Source organism: Podarcis cretensis (genome assembly GCF_951804945.1).
Source record: "Podarcis cretensis genome assembly, chromosome: 1".
In the NCBI taxonomy this organism is placed as follows: domain Eukaryota; kingdom Metazoa; phylum Chordata; class Lepidosauria; order Squamata; family Lacertidae; genus Podarcis; species Podarcis cretensis.
In genome coordinates, this window is record NC_137170.1 from 130,763,619 (window position 1) to 130,782,800 (window position 19,182).

General features: G+C 47.0%; 1 protein-coding gene and 1 long non-coding RNA gene across 6 annotated transcripts in view; one reads left to right on the plus strand and one right to left on the minus strand.

The window, feature by feature from the left end:
• Nucleotides 1–10,963, minus strand: part of ICA1L (islet cell autoantigen 1 like) — a 32,404-nt gene extending 21,441 nt beyond the window's left edge. The window contains 7 exon segments of the mRNA XM_079980192.1: nucleotides 4–102; nucleotides 1,638–1,763; nucleotides 2,868–3,066; nucleotides 4,530–4,653; nucleotides 5,309–5,381; nucleotides 5,666–5,866; nucleotides 10,871–10,963. Coding sequence (XP_079836318.1) covers nucleotides 4–102; nucleotides 1,638–1,763; nucleotides 2,868–3,066; nucleotides 4,530–4,653; nucleotides 5,309–5,381; nucleotides 5,666–5,866; nucleotides 10,871–10,882 — 834 coding nt within the window. The 5' untranslated portion in view covers nucleotides 10,883–10,963.
• Nucleotides 9,239–10,852, plus strand: LOC307220229. 5 transcript variants are annotated; one of them, XR_013840780.1, is made up of 4 exons: nucleotides 9,239–9,368; nucleotides 9,419–10,084; nucleotides 10,159–10,222; nucleotides 10,362–10,412. It is a non-coding gene; the product is annotated as an uncharacterized lncRNA (long non-coding RNA). The 5 variants fall into 5 exon arrangements; XR_013840781.1 differs by lacking the exon at nucleotides 10,362–10,412 and adding an exon at nucleotides 10,479–10,852 and having other exon boundaries at nucleotides 9,266–10,009; nucleotides 10,159–10,197; XR_013840782.1 differs by having other exon boundaries at nucleotides 9,266–10,073; nucleotides 10,173–10,222.
• Nucleotides 10,964–19,182: the final 8,219 nt, after the last annotated feature.

Here is a 19,182-nt window from a genome sequence, read left to right on the forward strand (position 1 = left end):
TACCTCACATGCATTCTGATGATACGAGTGGAGATGCGCAAAGCCTTCATTAATTTCATTCATCTTTTGAACAGTCTTTTCACAGAAATGCAAAAAGGTCATCTAAAGAAAGCAAAGTAAAATACATTTACAGTATATGTACGTACGTGTGTGTGTGAGTGAGATATTATCTTTTAAAAAATCATTTTGTGCACAAAATTGAAATAGCAAAGGATATACAGTAAATAATGAATAGATGTCATTATTTTTCTATATGATTGCATTGAAGTGGACAGGCTACACTTAAAGTATCATCAGGAAACACTTGCCCTCCAGAGCTGTTATTTAGGGACACATTTTAGTCAATTATGGTTGCACAGCTAGCTTGGAAAAAAGGTGAAACAGCACAGAGAGCAAGGGTGGAGTTGTCTTTTTCTGGAGGAAAAAACAAACAGACATTTTTTTTCTGGGTGTTCTACAGGAGCTTTAAAAAAACTGATCTAATTCTAAGGTGAACAGGGAAAGCTTGCCTTTAACTATTCAAGGGCCCCACCTGCACTGTACATGTAGGACACTGTTCTACCACTTTAAACATTCATGGCTTCCCTCAAAGAACTCTGGGAACTGTAGTTATGTTAAGGCTGCGGAGAGTGGTGAGGAGATTCCTATTCCCCTCATATAGCTGCTATCCTCTGACTTGCTTCGAAAGAGGGATTAACTGTTAAACCAATCTCAGCACCCTGAACATCACTACAGCTCCCAGGATTCTTTGGGGGAAGCTGTGACTGATTTACCGTATTTTTTTGCTCTATAAGACTCACTTTCTCTCTCCTAAAAAGTAAGGGGAAATGTGTGTGCGTCTTATGGAGCGAATGCAGGCTGCGCAGCTATCCCAGAAGCCAGAACAGCAAGAGGAATTGCTGCTTTCCCTGCGCAGCGATCCCTCTTGCTGTTCTGGCTTCTGAGATTCAGAAAAATTTTTTCCTTGTTTTCCTCCTCCAAAAACTAGGTGCGTCTTGTGGTCTGGTGCGTCTTATAGAGCAAAAAATACGGTAAGTGGCATGATGCTGCTTTTAAATGTGTAAGGTAAAGGTAAAGGACCCCTGGACAGTTAAGTCCAGTCAAAGGCAACTATGAGGTTGCGGCGCTCATCTCGCTTTCAGGCCGAGGGAGCCAGCGTTTGTCCACAGACTGCTTTCTGAATCATGTGGCCAGCATGACTAAACCGCTTCTGGCGCAACCGTACACCGTGACGGAAAGCAAAGCACACGGAAACGTGTTTACCTTCCTGCCACAGCAGTACCTATTTATCTACTTGCACTGGCATGCTTTTGAACTGCTAGGTTGTCAGGAGCTGGGACAGAGCAACAGGAGCTCACCCCCTTGTGGGGGTTCGAACCACCGACCTTCGGATCGGCAAGCCCAAGAGGCTCGGTGGTCTAGACCACAGCGCCACCCGCATCCCATCCACAGATGGGACCTAGGTCACCCTAATATATCGTTTATACTTCCATCAGTCAGCTGTTCTTAAGCATCCTACGCCTACTAGATCATTATGAACACAGGAAGGGGCTACATTAAGCTAAACATGTTCAGCTTCAAAGGTCATTCATCAATGGCATAGAAATTCTCACGCCGTCTAAAATGGAAGCGGATACCTGGTAGGCAGCAAGACAGTGTGACAGCATATTACAGCGGCTGGCTCCAAGAAGATCCACCTTTTGACAAACATCCGTCTTCAGCTTATCAAATTGTGTTTTGGTATTTCTTACCTGCATCTGCACCTAGAATAATTAAAGAGGAAACTGAAATGATGTTTGAAAGCAAACAAATAAGCACAATACTCGTTTAGGTGCATGCTCTAAAATTCACTATTTATACTTAGCAGCCTAATCATATGAGCTTCTGCACAAGCACAGCAGCCTATAAGATCAGGCTTGGCACATACGGTATGGGGAAACAGTTAACCTTGTATTAGTGCTATGACAACTCCCATTAGCTTCTTTGTATGTTGTATACTGATATGTGTATACTCTACATATTCCTCACACGCTGAAGCACTGACTGGACATCTCCTTGCCAATTCAAACAAACATAAGCAAAAGAATAAATTACTTCTGCAGTGATTATTTAGGAGGATGTGTCTTCCTATTCCTCCAATATTTACACAAACTCACACCCCAGGAGTTATTACTCTTAATTAAAGACAAGTAAGCCTTTGTTTCTTTCCCTTTAACTCCTTTCTTGAAATCTCTAAAAATGCATTTTATCCTGCAGAACCAGGGGGATTTAAAGTACAAATAAATATGGGATTCCCACTTCTTGGTGTGATGGAGCATGGAAACATTTCGGAAGAGAGTGCATGTGCTTGAAACTCATCACCAAACGTTCTCCAGATACAATTCCTGGAAGAAACAGGGCCTACAACAGTCTACCCCAACCTTTCGGATCACAATTCCCATTAGCAGAGGCGCCGGCTTGCAAGGATGATCACGGGGGGGGGGGGGGGCATTGTTATGTACTGAAGTTCTCACCCTGGGCCAGCAGGGGGATACTGTAGATAGTTATGCAAATAAGGGATCGAAAGTGTTCAGTGTTTGGATAGTTTTAGAAAATTGTTACAGTAACGTTGTACTGGAGCTCTATATAAGCAGGCTGGCTGAACCCTTCAGTTCAGTTCTGTTCTGGCCTGTGAATAAACAAGAGCTGTTTGAAGAATCGCTGTGTCGTCTGATATGTTCACCCACAACTTAACAGCAATGTTGCACACATGACATCAGGATGCATGGCCAATGGTCAGGGATAATTGGAGTTGTAGTCCAAAACATTTGAAGGGCAACAGGCTGGGGAAACCTGGCCTAGGAAATCTTAGCTTTGGGAATATCTACTTTTCTGAATGTTTCCATTTGTTTGCAAGTGTCTGGGTCCAGTTGTTGCGAAGCATCCTTCATCCACAGCAAAGCCCCTCTATACTCTGTGCGCGCCTGCTCCATTCGATTGATTGTAAGCAAAGTATCTGACACGGCTCTCCGACTAAAGGTTGTAAGTTCTTGTCCGAGGCGAGACAAAGCCGTGCAAAGAGCTAGCCTGAAGTGAGGGGAAAGTGAACTGGATTAGTTATCACATCAAAACACCAGTGGTACATGGCAGAGGATATAGAGGACAATGAGCAGTTCCAATCATCAATATTTGAATTGCAGAAAGGCTTAATTCATGTTACTATTTTAACGTCCTTGTTAAAAAGCAAATAAAGTTGAGGGTGTTGCATTCAATGATGTATGTACAACAACCATGAGTGATACTGAAACCCTACTTCTAAGTAAAATAATACTAGTCATGTTGTAAATAGTTGTGTCTGCCCTTACCTTATAACAAAGAAATGTGTTTTTATACTGAAAAAAGGTTTTTTAAAACTGCAGCCTGATTTCAATGGGAGGTTCATGTGAAGTTGAGCTTGCATAGCAATAAAGAGCACCAGACTATTAATATCTTAAACGTTATCCAACTGAGATGTACATTGCATTTACTTCAAAAATACCATTAAAAAATTGGAATTTTATCCATTAATCCTAAACACTATTTCGTGGATATGTTCATAGTCAGTCAAGTCATGTAATTTTGCAGCAAAGTTTATTTTTGCAAATAATAACCTGAGCATATATGAATGCAATTTGAATTCTGCATGGACGCTTTTAGTCAAAATGGTCTTTGCAGAAGTTTCTTATGCAGACATTTTCAAAAACTGGTCTTACCTATCATGCCCAGTCAGATACAGCCGAGATCATACCCTCCCTTCCCCTAGTGAATTTCTATCTTGCCTGCAGATTCCAGAGAAGGCTTCACACATACAGTGATACACGCAAAGGCCCTCTCACTACAGACATTTGTGCTATATTTGCAGATATCAAGGGAAGAATGTGCCACATCAGGCATGAGGCTACTCGGTGCAATGTGCTCCTTGTTCTCATGTAGTTCAACATGGGAGTGAAGAACACCCAAACAGAGCTAGCAGAGAGAAATTAACACTTGTGGATTCATTGGTTTTTAAAGAAGTGTTCTTACTCTTGTCTCAATTCAAGCAATTTGCACTCTGGAACATCAGAAAAGGATCTGACAGTCAGCGTATTAAGTAAAAGGTAAAGGTAAAGGACCCCTGGACAGTTAAGTCCAGCCAAAGGCGACTATGGGGTGTGACACTCATCTCGCTTTCAGGCCGAGGGAGCCGGCGTTTGTCCACAGACAGCTTTCCGGGTCAGGTGGCCAGCATGCCTAAACCGCTTCTGGCGCAACGGAACACTGTGATGGAAATCAGAGCGCATGGAAATGCCGTTTACCTTCCTGCCGCAGCGGTACCTATTTATCTACTTGCACTGGTGTGCTTTCGAACTGCTAGGTTGGCAGGAGCTGGGACAGAGCAACGGAAGCTCACCCCGGCGCAGGGATTCAAACCACCAACCTTCTGATCAGCAAGCCCAAGAGGCTCAGTGGTTTAGACCACAGCACCACCCGCGTCCCTTAGTCAACGTATTATTTTTATACGACACACAAACCTTTGTTGGGAAGAAGAACAGAGGGCCTGGCCAGTGGCATCAGTCATCTTGTCAATTTGAGCTTCACCCTGATCTGCTTGCAACTTTAAAAAAAGCCCTAGTTCGTTTTCCTGCTCAGATAGATCTACAAAAGGGAGATACATAATAAATCAGTTCACACATATTCACACAAATTAAAAGCAAGGTCAAGAAAGGAAAAGCATTCTTCTTAGTGACGTTGTTAGATCATAAACTATGTGAGGTTCTCTCTATTGCAGGATACGCATGCTCATGAGAGTCAAACCCACCATTGAACCCAATGTGTTTTGACTATGTGATTTTGGCTTTAGCCATAGGCTTACTGTAGTTTTTCATAGCTGCACTGTTCTGACAACAAGGATATAATGAATTAACTACTGAAAGTAGAGATGGGTGAGCAGCCCTGTGGTCACATCGAAAAGGAACTGGGTCCTTTGACATTCCATTCCATGAGGGGATATTTCAAGCATTCAAAAGTACATTCCAAGGGCCTGATTCACTCTGCTGCCTGCCACCATCTTCACAGCTGTTTAATATCAATCTCACAACCTGAAAGTGCAGGAATTATTAACTAACTTATGGTACACCTCTTGTTGTAAAGTGCTATGAATAATATATGGCAAAAACTGAAAGCCTGAAAACATTCATCTCACTCAGTATAGAATATATATCTTATTTCACTGTAACATGGATTAAGGAATCTGACATCAAGCAAAGCATTATTATAAAGCAACAAACAGGTAGATTTTTGTCCATTTTACCATTAAGTCTCTGCTGGTATTTTTCAATTGTCTTCAGAAGATCTGTACAGGTCACCTGAATGCTGTGAAAAACCTTAAAAATAAAAGGTGTGTCAGCAAATTAATTTGGCCAGAAAAACAAAAGTGAACATTGAAATAACTGTTGATTTAACTAGCAATCCTCCCAAATACAAGCTGAATCAATAACCATTTGATAAATTCAGCTAAGTTTTACTCAGCGTAAACCTATTGGAAGTAATAGCCCTGATTTAATGGTATGGTTCTACTCTGAGTAAAAGTTGTATGCCACCCATGGTATTATTAAAGAACTGTACTTATAAATGAATCTCTCTCCGATATATGTATGTATATAATTACCTCTATTTTGGCATCTAATTCTGCGTCAGATGCTACCACATGTTCATCTTCTTTCTTTCCTGTAACCTTTATTAAAACTTGTTTTGTTTTCCAGTATTTTTTCTGCATCCTGCTGACTACTGACTGGTCTTGCTTGAAGGTGTCCATGGAGTGACTAAACCCAAAAGTAAATAGATGTCCACAAGTCCAATAAAGAAGTATCTAAGAAGATAAAATTGGGGATACGGTGTACCACTTCAGTGCATTTCTCAAGCTTAAAATATAGAAAGTGTAAACTTTCTTTCTTGGACTGGTTGAAAGGAAATACTGTACACAGTTTGCAAGCTACAGTCTAAGTTTGCACTGGGATGCGATGCTTAGCAACTTGATATTTATGCTTGGTTTAACTAGATCAGTTTTCCGTATCAGATTAAATGCCATTGTTTACTACAGAACTCCCTGAAATTTAAATTATTGAACAGCTATTTCAGATTGAGATCCCTATGAATTTTTAAGACTGTTTTTTCTTTTTGGAGAAGTGACAGCAACAGTCCTTTTCAGAATCAGAAGAATCTTTATTTGCATCAGCCACTAGCCATAGCAATAAAATAAAATAATATGAACTGAAGATAGAGGTAAAAACGTAACTATACAAAATATATTTTAGAGGTTTACATCAATAATCAAATAATAGAGCTTATTCTAATTGCCCCCACTAAAAACCTTGCAGTTTTTGCTGTAACCTGATCACCTTGATCTGCTAAAAGGAAGGCCACAGTAGCAATGGTTGAGCGACCCAACATGGAGAATAATAGAGGGGCAATAACCTCAAATCCTTATACAGAGTGCAAGCCAGAAGCGCATGAGCCACTGACTCAATACTGCCATCTCCACAGGGACACAACTGTTTTTCCAGAGAATTTTTTTTAAATCAACTCTCAAATACAGCCGAAGGCAGTATATTCAATCTTGCGAAAGCAAAAGCGTGTCTGTATTTTGGAATTGTCAAATTTTGCAAACAGGGTGCCGGAGCGTCAAAATGACTAGGTGGGAAATAATCATACCATGGACAAAATTTCCTTATCGTGGCCAATTTATTCTGTCGCTCGATAGGTGCTGTCTAAATTATTTGCTTTTCTGGAGTCCAGTGTTAATAATTGTTGCGGTGATAAACCAGAAAAATAAAGCTTTTTGGTTGACAGTTTTAGTCCAAGTGCTCTCAGGACAATCTTGCAATACTAAGGGTAGTAGACTGGTGGGGTTTAAATAGCAACAGTCCCTTTTCCTATGTTCCGTCATCTCAAATGACGCATGCCCAGTTGTAGAACTGAAAGCCTATGTCAGGGGTAGGCAACCTAAGGCCCATGGGCCACAAGCGACCCATAGGGGTCATTTAACCAGACCATGAGCCACCCCCAAACTGAGCTGCCCGCCCGGCAAGTCCCCGCCCGCTGCGCTGAACCGGCACAGCACGGGGACTCGCTTCCACAGCACCGGAAATCGCATCTGTGCAGACGCAGGCACTGGAAATCGCAGGCACAGTCCGGCCCATGAAGGGATCTCCGCTGGAGTGAACCAGCCCAGGCGAGGTAAACCTTGCCGACCCCTGTAGTCCAACCCTCTGCCATTGGGAGAAGACCAGCAGCGCTTCCTATTTGCCAAGAGGCTGTTGAAGCGGTGGTATTGGCGGGGTGGGGTGGGGTGGGGGAGAGGCTGCCAAAAAGGAGGCGGATCTGGTCTCCAAAGGAGCGTGCCCCAGTGGTTGCTACCACCACAGTGACGACTTTCACAAGCAGCTTAAGGATACCTTCAGGCCCTAGACATTTCCTTTTAGGTTTCAGCAAGTGGGACGCAGGTGGCACTGTGGGTTAAACCACAGAGCCTAGGGTTTGCCGATCAGAAGGTCGGCGGTTCGAATCCCCGCGACGGGGTGAGCTCCCGTTGCTCGGTCCCTGCTCCTGCCAACCTCGAAAGCATGTCAAAGTGCAAGTAGATAAATAGGTACCACTCTGGAGGGAAGGTAAATGGCATTTCCGTGCGCTTTTCTGGTTCGCCAGAAGCGGCTTAGTTATGCTGGCCACATGACCCGGAAGCTGTACGCCGGCTCCCTCGGCCAGTAAAGCAAGATGAGCACCGCAACACCAGAGTCGGTCACGACTGGATCTAATGGTCAGGGGTCCCTTTACCTTTACCTTTAAGTCACCTGAAGACTGCCCTTGGTCAGCTTTCAGGGCTTGAAAGGAGACTTACTTACATCCTTCAACGCAAGGTTAAAAAGTCTATATGCAAGCAGCTATGCGAGGCTGGTAAAACTTTGTATTTAAGAACTCTCCTGGTTGCTATAGGCAACTAGGAGTTCTATACAGGCAAGTGAGGAGCCTGGCTGAGGAGCGAAGGATCACTTGCCCCTTCCTCCTTGGCCAGCAAGTTGACGCAGGAGGCTTGTGGTGGACGGGCACATATGATAAAAGGCAACTTTTTAAATGGCCTGCTAAAGGAGCCACTAGTAGCCTGTTTTTTTTTTACCATGCTGGCTGCAGAAAAGGGCTTCCTAATCTCCGGGACCAGTATGGAAGCCCCAGCTACCCTCTCTCTCTCTTAATTGTAGGCTAGTAACTTCTGTGGGCTTATTTACAAGGCAAAAGTTCAGGAGGCAGAGGAGTCCAAATGGCAAAAGTGCCAAATGCTTTTATTAGGAACTCAGCTTTAGGTTTTAGCTCTTTCTATAATTGTTCATGGTGCACACTGATGTTTTTGTTTCGGCTGTGATTTTTATCACAGCTGAAACAAAAAACACCAGTGTGCACCATGAATAGAGTGTGCATCAGAGAGTGATATTTATTGAGGATCTAACAAATCAGAAAATAAAAAAACACTTGGGTTTTTCCATGGAGCTCTATGAAAGGAATCAAAGTACTGTTGGAGCGTCGAGGGCTTTGGTTGCAGGAAACCATGGTGGCAACTTCAGTTCCCAAAACTGATCTCAAAAAGGGGTTGTTTGCTTTTAAACCTCTTTATTGTTGCATTCTGTAAAGCTTACTTTGCCCAGTGCCACAAAGGCGAATCACTAAACCACAAAAGAGTTTACCATAATAAACGTGTTAGGTCTGAAGTTGACACCAGACTCTTGCTACCAGAGCCTGACACGTCCATTTATTTATTTGTTTATTAAATTTCCCTTCCCACCCTTCCTCCCAAAGCAATTCAGGGTGGCTACTCTTCTGAAAAGCACCAATTTATAGTGACGCACATGCTAGAAAGCTCTTTATATCCCTGTGCTGAGGCAACGCCGGATTTAGGGTGCTGTGGCCGGTTCCCTGCCACAGGGCACTGAGCTGAGAAGATGCAAAATAATAATGATAATAATAATAAAACCTATACAGTATTGATAGGGGTAGCGTCTGAGAAGATCCGTAAAAAGCCACTGAACCAAAAGGAATTATTGTGAAAGTAAGAAATACTTAGGGGAGGAGGGGCACCAAAATTTGTCCTCTCTCAGGTTGCCATATAACCAAAGTCTGCCCCTGGTTGAGCCTGAGGCAACTTCTCACATGGGAGAAAGAGCTGCAATTTTCATTTATAACCTGAAATGCTGTTTCGGTGACCACAATCACTTTTCTACACATTTTTCCAGGTCTGCCTCATCGCATTTCTTTGATTGGTTTGAGGGAGGCACTTGAGTCAAGGGCAGCAATAAGCAGGTGCCACAGGCAGTGTGCCACAGGTGGTGTGCCACAGGCAGTGTGCCGCAGATGTGCCGCAGGTGTGCTACAGGTAGTGTGCCGCAAAAGTGCCACAGGCAGTGGCAGAGCTTCATGCTCCACCACTGGGGGAGGAGAGCAGGCGGGGCGGGGCTGGTGCGCATCCCAGGGGCGGGGTGCGCTGTCCGCAGGGGCGTGGTGCACATCCTGGGAGCAGGGCATGCCACCTGCGGGGGCAGGGCGCCCAGCACAGGTGGGGGGACAGCCGTGATGGCATCCTGGGGATCGTGCTGCCGGGGGTCGTGCGCTCCCACCGGACTCTTCCTCCACCAGTGGCCACAGGTGTGCTACAGGCGGTGTGCTGCAGGTGTGCCACTGTCAGTGTGCTGCAGGTGTGCCACAGATGTGCTACGGGCAGTGTACCACAGGTGTGCCGTAGGTAGTGTGCCACAGGTGTGCCACGGGCGGTGTGCCGCAGGTGTGCCACAGGCAGTGTGCCGCAGGCGGTGTGCCACAGGTGTGCTACAGGCAGTGTGCTGCAGGTGTGCTGCAAGTGTGCCACGGGCGGTGTGCCGCAGGTGTGCTACAGGCAGTGTGCTGCAGGTGTGCCACAGGCGGTGTGCTGCAAGTGTGCCAGAGGTGGTGTGCCACAGGTGTGCTACAGGTGTGCCACAGGCGGTGTGCCACAGGCGGTGTGCCACAGGCGTGCCACAGGCGGTGTGCCGCAGGTGTGCTACAGGTGGTGTGCCATGCGGTGTGCCACAGGCGGTGTGCTGCAAGTGTGCCGCAGGCAGTGTGCCACGCGTGCCACAGGCAGTGTGCTGCAGGTGTGCCACAGGCGGTGTGCCACAGGTGTGCTACAGGCAGTGTGCTACAGGTGGTGTGTCACGGGCGGTGTGCTGCAAGTGTGCCTCAGACAGTGTGCCACATGTGTGCCACAGGCAGTGTGCTGCAAGTTTGCCACAGGTGTGCCAAAGGCTGTGTGCCACAGGCGGTGTGCTTCAAGTTTGCCACAGGTGTGCCAAAGGCTGTGTGCCACAGGCGGTGTGCTGCAAGTTTGCCACAGGTGTGCTAAAGGCAGTGTGCTACAGGCAGTGTGCTACAGGCTGTGTGCCACAGGCGGTGTGCCGCAGGTGTGCCACTGTTAGGTATGCCAGCGCAAAACCGCCCCTCCCATGGCCGCCCTCCCCCACCCCGACGAACTGGGCCGGTGGGAATTATGGGTGTTGGGATGGCGCAGAAAACGGGTACTGTCTTTTTATTTCAAGGTGGGCCCGTTGCACCCCACACGTTAAGGTCTCTGACAGGAAAATAACGTTGACGACAGGAGTTCAAAAATGGGGGGCGGGGCAAGTGGGGAGGCGGGCTCACTGCTTCGGGGAGCCTCCCCCACGAAGAAGCCAACGGTCGGGGTGAGGAGGGGGCGTGGCCAACCGCCGCAGCAAAGGCCTGAGGTGATTTAACGGCGACATGAGGCGCTCCTCCCTCCTTCCCCTCACACACACTTTCCCGCCAAAATGCTTACCGTTAAACGCATTGCTGGGCCCGGCTTCTCCCCTGAGCATTTGGCTGGACACTGTTGGAAAGAAATACTGTCATTTTTTCCGCATTGCCCTGCGTTACCTTGTTTCCACATTTCTATAACTTGGAGGGGAAAACGACGAGCTGCTTCTGTAGATCACGTCAAATTATCCCAATGGCTTAGCTCCCCCCCCCCCCATTTTAATTGGTCATTTCAAATCACAGCATATGAAATATAATAAACGAACTTGGAAGTCTTTTTCTCTTGAAGCCAAGTATTTCTGGTATCTGCTAAAGTTCAACACTCCCGATTTTGAAAAAAGTTCTCTGCAGTTTTTCTAAGTCTCGATGTGCCTAAAAGGATGGGTGATAAATGCACTTATGAAAATGAGAAATTAAGTCTAAATTGGGGGAGGGAGGTGGTGAAATGACTGGAAGATAAAATGTGCCCCAAAAGTGACATCTTGATATTTTCCCCTCTCTCCCTCCTATGTATACCAGGAAAGGATATTCAAATAGGGCTGTGGCTATATTTCATAATAATTTTATTTCATAATAATTTTATTTGTTTTATTTTCATAAAATTAATTATACCCATCGTAAGTTTGGCCCAAGGACAACTTCTCTCTGTTGGGAAAGATGGCAAAAAGCAATTAAAATAAACCTGATAGGAAATATTATTGAATTAATAAACAGTTCTCTGGTCTCCCAGGCAAAGTTTGGGCAAGTTGTAAGCATTTATGACGACTTTCAAAGGTGCAGAGTGCAGACCATCATTTTCAATCTAAAGCCAAATATGTGTGTGTGTGTGTGTGTGTGTGTGTACGGATGCAGGTGTAGGTGTGTTGACTAGCTAATCCACAACTATTCTAAGTCTGTTAACATAATATTGAAGAGGGAAGGCACATTGCTAGACCTGGTTACTTTGTAAGTGGGAAAATCCATGAGTGTGGAGGTGTTACTTAAGTCCAGTGGTAGGTAGCCGTGTTGGTTGAAAGCTTATACCAAGAACAAACTTAAAGGTAAAGGTAAAGGTACCCCTGCCCGTACGGGCCAGTCTTGACAGACTCTGGGGTTGTGCGCCCATCTCACTCAAGAGGCCAGGGGCCAGCGCTGTCCGGAGACACTTCCGGGTCACGTGGCCAGCGTGACATCGCTGCTCTGGCGAGCCAGAGCAGCACACGGAAACGCCGTTTACCTTCCCGCCGGTAAGCGGTCCCTATTTATCTACTTGCACCCGGAGGTGCTTTCAAACTGCTAGGTTGGCAGGCGCTGGGACCGAGCAGCGGGAGCGCACCCCGCCGCAGGGATTCGAACCGCCGACCTTTCGATCGGCAAGCCCTAGGCGCTGAGGCTTTAACTTAGAGTGTGTCTCTAAGGTGGCGCTGTGGGTTAAAGCCTCAGCGCCTAGGGCTTGCCGATAGAAAGGTCGGCGATTCGAATCCCTGCGGCGCGGTGCGCTCCCGCTGCTCGGTCCCAGCGCCTGCCAACCTAGAAGTTCGAAAGCACCTCCGGGTGCAAGTAGATAAATAGGGACCGCTTGCCAGCGGGAAGGTAAACGGCGTTTCCGTGTGCGGCTCTGGCTCGCCAGAGCAGCGATGTCACGCTGGCCACGTGACCCGGAAGTGTCTCCGGACAGCGCTGGCCCCTGGCCTCTTAAGTGAGATGGGCGCACAACCCCAGAGTCTGTCAAGACTGGCCCGTACGGGCAGGGGTACCTTTACCTTTACCTTTAAGGTGCTACTGGACATAATAATCATATATATATGTATGTATATATGTATATGTGTGTGTGTGTGTGTGTATATATATATATATATATATATATATATATATGTCCAGTGGGTGTGCTGGAGACTTAGGACAGGCTTGCACAATCTGTGATCCACCATTTTGAATATAGCCCACCAGTCATATGCAGTAAATAGGCCTCTTATGTTTTTAAGTCCCAGGTAGGCAGCAAAAAAACCTGAAAATGTTGTAATAATAATAATAATAATAATAATAATAATAATAATAAATCATTTATACCCCCACATCTGGCCGGGTTTCCCCAGCCACTCTGGGCGGCTCCCAACAGAATATTATTATTATTATTATTATTATTATTATTATTATTATTATAAAACATCAAACATTAAAAACTTTCCTAAACAGGGCTGCCTTCAGATGTCTTCTAAAAGTCAGATAGTTGTTTATTTTAAAACAATAAAGACATAATCTCCAAATACATTTATAGAAAGAAAAAAGAAAAAAACATACAAACAAGCATACAAGCAATAGAAAAAACAAACAACAATATAAGAAACAACAATAATAATAAAACAAACATCATTTATACACCCAACAATGCAACCTTCAGATGTCTTCTAAAAGTCAGATAGTTGTTTATTTCCTTGATATCTGATGGGAGGACGTTCCACAAGGTGGGCGCCACCACCAAGAAGGCCCTCTGCCTGGTTCCCTGTAATCTTACTTCTTGCAGTGAGGGAACCGCCAAAAGGCCCTCGGAGCTGGACCTCAGTGTTTGGGCAAAACAATGGGGGTGGAGACGCTCCTTCAGGTATACTGGGCTGTTCATGGGGCAGTGCTGGATTAAACTCTGTGGAGGCCCCTTGGCAGTCAAAATCTGGGCGGGGGGCAGGCGTCGTGCGCATGCTGGAATAACCTTGAACTAAGAAAGCTTAGGGGACGCAGGTGGCGCTGTGGGTTAAAGCCTCAGCGCCTAGGGCTTGCCGATCGAAAGGTCGGCGGTTCGAATCCCTGCGGCGGGGTGCGCTCCCGCTGCTCGGTCCCAGCGCCTGCCAACCTAGCAGTTCGAAAGCACCTCCGGGTGCAAGTAGATAAATAGGGACCGCTTACCAGCGGGAAGGTAAACGGCGTTTCCGTGTGCGGCTCTGGCTCTGGCTCTGGCCAGAGCAGCGATGTCACGCTGGCCACGTGACCCGGAAGTGTCTCCGGACAGCGCTGGCCCCTGGCCTCTTAAGTGAGATGGGCGCACAACCCCAGAGTCTGTCAAGACTGGCCCGTACGGGCAGGGGTACCTTTACCTTTACCTAAGAAAGCTTGATTGTTTTCTTTCAAGTGAAAATCAAAATTATTTTGATGCATTGTTGCGGGACCCCTAAAAAGTGTGGGGCCCATAGGCCAGTGCCTACTCTGCCTGTTTGGTAATCCAGCCCAGCCCCTTTGGCTGCAGGAAAGAGTAGAAATGGAAGTTGAGGGACGCCTCCTGATGCGCTGCAGCTGTTCCCCACAATGAAATGGAAGGCTCAACATTTGTCAGGCACTTTCGGATGCTCAGCATCCCTGTAAAGTAGGCCAGTGCTATGCGCTCCCAAAATTGCAGCTGAATCTCTTACAGATTGGCATCCAACCTCTGCTTAAAAGCCTCCGAAGAAGGAGAGTCCACCACCGTCCCAGAGTCTTACCATCAGAAAGTTCTTCCTAATGTTTGGTCTGAATCTCCTGTTCTGCCCTCCCCTCTGGAGCAGCAGAAAACAAGCTTGCTCCCTCTTGCAGTCTTCAGATATTGGAAGATGGCTCTCCTTTCTGTCTCCTCCTCTCCAGGCTAAACATACCCAGCTGCCTCAACCATTCCTCATCAGGCTTGGTTTCCAAACCCTTCATCATCCAAGTCACCCTTCTCTGCTCACCTTTCAGATGCTCAATATCCTTCTTCAATTAGCCAGCACTGACTGGCCACAGCTCTCCAGGGTTTTGGATGGGTGGGCATTCCCAGCCCCCCCCCCCGAGATGCTGCCCAGGACAGAAGGCCTGCATGCAAAGGAGATGGTCCAATCCTGCGCTATGGAGACCCCCAGCCTGCCTTGAAGAATTTGGGGATGGTCTCCCTCTGGAAGTGGGGCTGCAGGCGGAACAGCAGGTGCCTCCAAGTTCTGACAGTGGAGCATCGCCTCTCAGGAGGGGCCAGGTCCCGGTGGGGAGGTTGCCACGGTGACAAGGACCTGCCCTCCTTTGTGACATCTCTTGCTTCTCCATTAAAAGCCACCACTTGCAGGCAGCCATTGAGGCAAGCTGAGTAGTAGAGAGAGGAGTTGTGGTGGTTGGAGATGAAAAGGAGAGGTATTAATTTGATTATTTGATTTATTACTTTTATTTGATTCATTTGATTCTATTTATTTTTATTTTATTCATTCTTTCTTTTTAATTTTAACATTTAATTTTACTTTTTTATTTGGTTTTTTGTTTTCATATTTTCATTTTACATTTTTGTGCACATTTTGTATATATTTATCTTGTGCATAGAGGAGTAGTTAGGGGTGAGTGTAGGGTTAGGGTGGGGGTTAGGGTTAGGCTTAGGGCTGGGGTTGGGGTCTGAGTTAGTCTTGGGTGGGCATTTTAGTTAGCTAGTTTAGAGTGGTGGGTGGGATTTTTTGTGAACAAAATGTGCAGACTGTAAGTAGGATTTCTTCCGTTTCTCTTGGTCTCCTGGGGGTGGGGGGCAAGTCCTGGGGTCCTCTGCACAGCCTTAACTCTCTGGAAATCAACCCAGCCAGTCTTCTCCAGAGAGCTCAGCTCCTCCACACTCGTCCCCTGCCTTGCCCTTTTCATCATTTACATATCTACATGCCTCTAGCTACCATCCCAAACATACCAAACAGTCCATTGTATATAGCCAGGCACTACGTTACAGCCGCATCTGTTCCAATTCTACAGACAGAGACTCTCACCTAAGAGATCTACAGCAAACCTTTTTAGAACTAAAATACCCAGCAGATGAAGTTAGACAACAGATCAACAGAGCCAGACTGATACCCAGAGAGAACTTGCTGCAAGACAGACCCAAAAAAGAAAATAACAGAACACCTCTAGTCATCACATACAGCTCCCAAGTTAAAACAGTACAACGCATCATCAGAGATCTACAACCTCTCCTGGACAACGACAGTTCTCTTTCTCAAGCTCTGGGAGGAAGACCTTTCATTGCCTACAGACAGCCACCCAATCTTAAACAACTCCTAACCCACAATAATACTACAACCAGACCTAACACGGACACTGGCACCAGAGCCTGCAATAAACCCAGATGCCAACTTTGCTGCCACATACACCCGGACAACACCATTACTGGCCCCAACAACATCACACATACCATCTCGGGACTATTTAATTGCTCATCGTCTAACATTGTGTATGCAATCAAATGCCAACAGTGTCCTTCAGCTCTCTATATTGGACAAACAGGCCAGACCTTACGCCAAAGAATAAACGGACATAAATCAGACATCAGGAATCACAAGACAGAGAAACCAGTAGGAGAACACTTCAATCTCCCAGGACATTCTATACAAGATCTCAAAGTAGCTGTTTTACTACAAAGGAATTTCAGAAACAGACTGGAAAGAGAAGCTGCTGAATTGCAACTTATCACCAAACTTAAAACCATGGAGAGTCCTGGTCTGAACAAAGACCTTGGATTCTTATCTCATTATACATGACAAAGCCATTTTTCACCTTCTCACCCCTTGCTTTTTCCTGTAAGACCTATTGCAGTCGTTAAGAGTCGTCAACAGGCTCATCACAGCTATCTGCCAATCACCCATTCCCACCACCCTTCTGAGTAATACCCCTCCCCACCTTCTCACTATATAGAAGGGTCTGGAAACTTCTGTTTCAGTGTATCTGAAGAAGTGTGCATGCACACGAAAGCTCATACCAAGAACTAACTTAGTTGGTCTTTAAGGTGCTACTGGAAGGAATTTTTTTTGTTTTGACTATGGCAGACCAACACGGCTACCTATCTGTAACTGGAATCATTTACTATGACATTCCTAGCCCACTTTCCTTCCAGGAGCTCAAGGTGGCCTTCATGGTTCCTCCCTGCCACCAACTGTTATCTTCACAGCAGCCCTGCAAAGTAGGCTAGGCTGGCCCAAGGTCCACCAGAAAGCTTCATGGCTGAGTGGGGATTCAAACCCTGCTCTCCCAGGTCCTCCTAGTCCATCCCTCCAACCACTACACCTCTGCCTGGCTCCATTTTGCATCTCTCCAGCTGCCCTACATCGGCCTTCTCCGCCTTCCTGGGGGTCTCTCTGGCTCCATGAAAGACTCCACCACCTTCCTCATGTTCTGCTCCTCTTCTGGGACACCTTAATGTGCACCCTCCTAGGGGTCTCCACCCTCTCCAGGAAGGGCAAGGCTGTCCTAAGACAAGGAAGCAGAGCACCCCTTTAACAGCTGGCAATGCTTGTCTTTCCTTTGGGCTAGAGCTCTTGAACCCATAGCACTTGAGGCCTCCTTTCTCTCTCTCTGGCAGCCCTTTGTGCTCTGGGCTTCCTCTTTCCAGCTCTGGTGATGCCCTTTCAGGTCACTGAACTGCAGAGAGATGGAAGGAATTGGGCCAGATGTCCCTCCTCACACACAAACACCCCCCAAGAATTGGGGCTGCTGGATTCTGAGTCGCTCTCTCTGCTCGTCTCTTCTAGGTTCAGGTGCTTAAGACGCCTGATTGGCCGCAGCAACAGGATGGCCCCCCTGCAAGGCCCGGAGCAGCCCGTGGTGTCAGGAGGAGCAAGTGGCCCTCCTTTTTGGGACAGAGGAGGGCAGGAATGGGCTGGGGGGGCAGCTAGTCAAAAGAAGCCCAGAGCCAGATGGCTGGATCCGACCCAAGGTCCATCTGGGCCAGCATATGGAAACCCAACACGCCCCCCCTAGTGACCACCCTGTTTTGTGGGGTCCGATGGAGGAAGCAGGGGGCTGGGCTGCAGGGCAAGGCGGGGGGGCAGTTGTCAGCAGGAGGGGCACCTTCCCTGGGGAGCCATGTTCTGGGGGCAGGAGGCCAGGATTGGTCCCCAAGGCCTGGGGTGTCCCTCCCCTGTAGTAGGACTTGGAATCCAGGAGAAAACTCTTGGAATAGCCTTGCCAAGGGCTCAGGGACAAACTCCCCTGTCCCCATGTTCTTCTCTTTGCAAATGTGCTGGGGTTCTACAACCCTTCCCTAGGGGTGAGTATTGGATAAAAAGAGAGCAGAAAGTGGACCCCTCAGACCTTCCCCCCCCCACTGCCTAGATTCTTTGCCCCGCACTCTGCACTCTCTGATGTGGAGCCCTCCCCCCGCAAGGAACTGAGAGCTTGACTTCTGCATTTCAGCTGCTCGAGGATGATCAGCTATACCTCCTGGAGGTCATCCAGAACTGCCAGGCAGCTCGGCTCAGGAGGCTCCGAACCCTTAAGTGCTCCAAGCAGGAGACAGCCAAAGCTATTATGGTGAGTGATGGGTGATGTGAAAGACCCCCATGGGGAGGGAGGGGCAGAGAAGGGCACTGGGGAAGGGCTTGCGCATCTGCTGGAGAGGAGGACCCTTCTGGCTTATGGCATGGGGTTGGGAAACACTGGCCTACGAAATTGGGAAACACTGGCCTGCGAGCACTCCTGTTGGAGAACAGCCTTTACCGAAAGTGTCATGGACTTTGAAGGAGCACGAACTCAAGGCGAAAAGGAGAAACGAGCTAAGAGGAAGGCATGTTTGGCTAATCCTCACCATGATCAACTCCTGCCCGGAAACCTGTGGAAGGACGTGTGGATCCAGAACTGGTCTCCACAGCTACTTATGGACACACCGCTCAGACCGTGTTCATGGAAGGCAATCTTACTTGGCCACAAGCGATCGCCAAAGAAGAAAGAACAACAACACACTGCCCAGGCTTGAACCCTACAGAGGTCACTTCAGTACTGCTGACACAGCAAAAACAACACAGGAGGCAGCAGTTACAAGTTACCGGTCTCTGCAGCCACAGCAGGTGCTGTGATTCTCCAGTAGTTCTCCACCCCCAGAGGCACACTCCATTGTCTCCAAAGATAGGTAAGATACAGTGGTGCCCCGCAAGACGAATGCCTCGCAAGACGAAAAACTCACTAGACGAAAGAGTTTTCCGTTTTTGAGGTGCTTTGCAAGACGAATTTCCCTATGGGCTTGCTTTGCAAGACGAAAAGCCGCTAAGAGCCGTGCTTCGCAAGACGAAAAAACCGCAAGACGAAGAGACTCGCGGAACGAATTAATTTCGTCTTGCGAGGCACCACTGTACCAACAAGAGGGAAAATCACCAGACTGCAGTCCTAAATGGCTCACCACACCTGGGCTGTTTTTTAAAATATATACCTTGTGGAATTTGAAACCCACCAGGCATTTTTAAACCACGGAGCTTCACGCCATAAACATGTCCCTCTTCAGGTTAAAAAATATGCAGCATAACAAACTGCTGCTTAAAGAAATGCAGATAAGTACCTAAGAGCCTTGCTGGACCCAACACTCCTTTATCACATTTATCTTTTCTGTGAAATGCCCTGAGACCT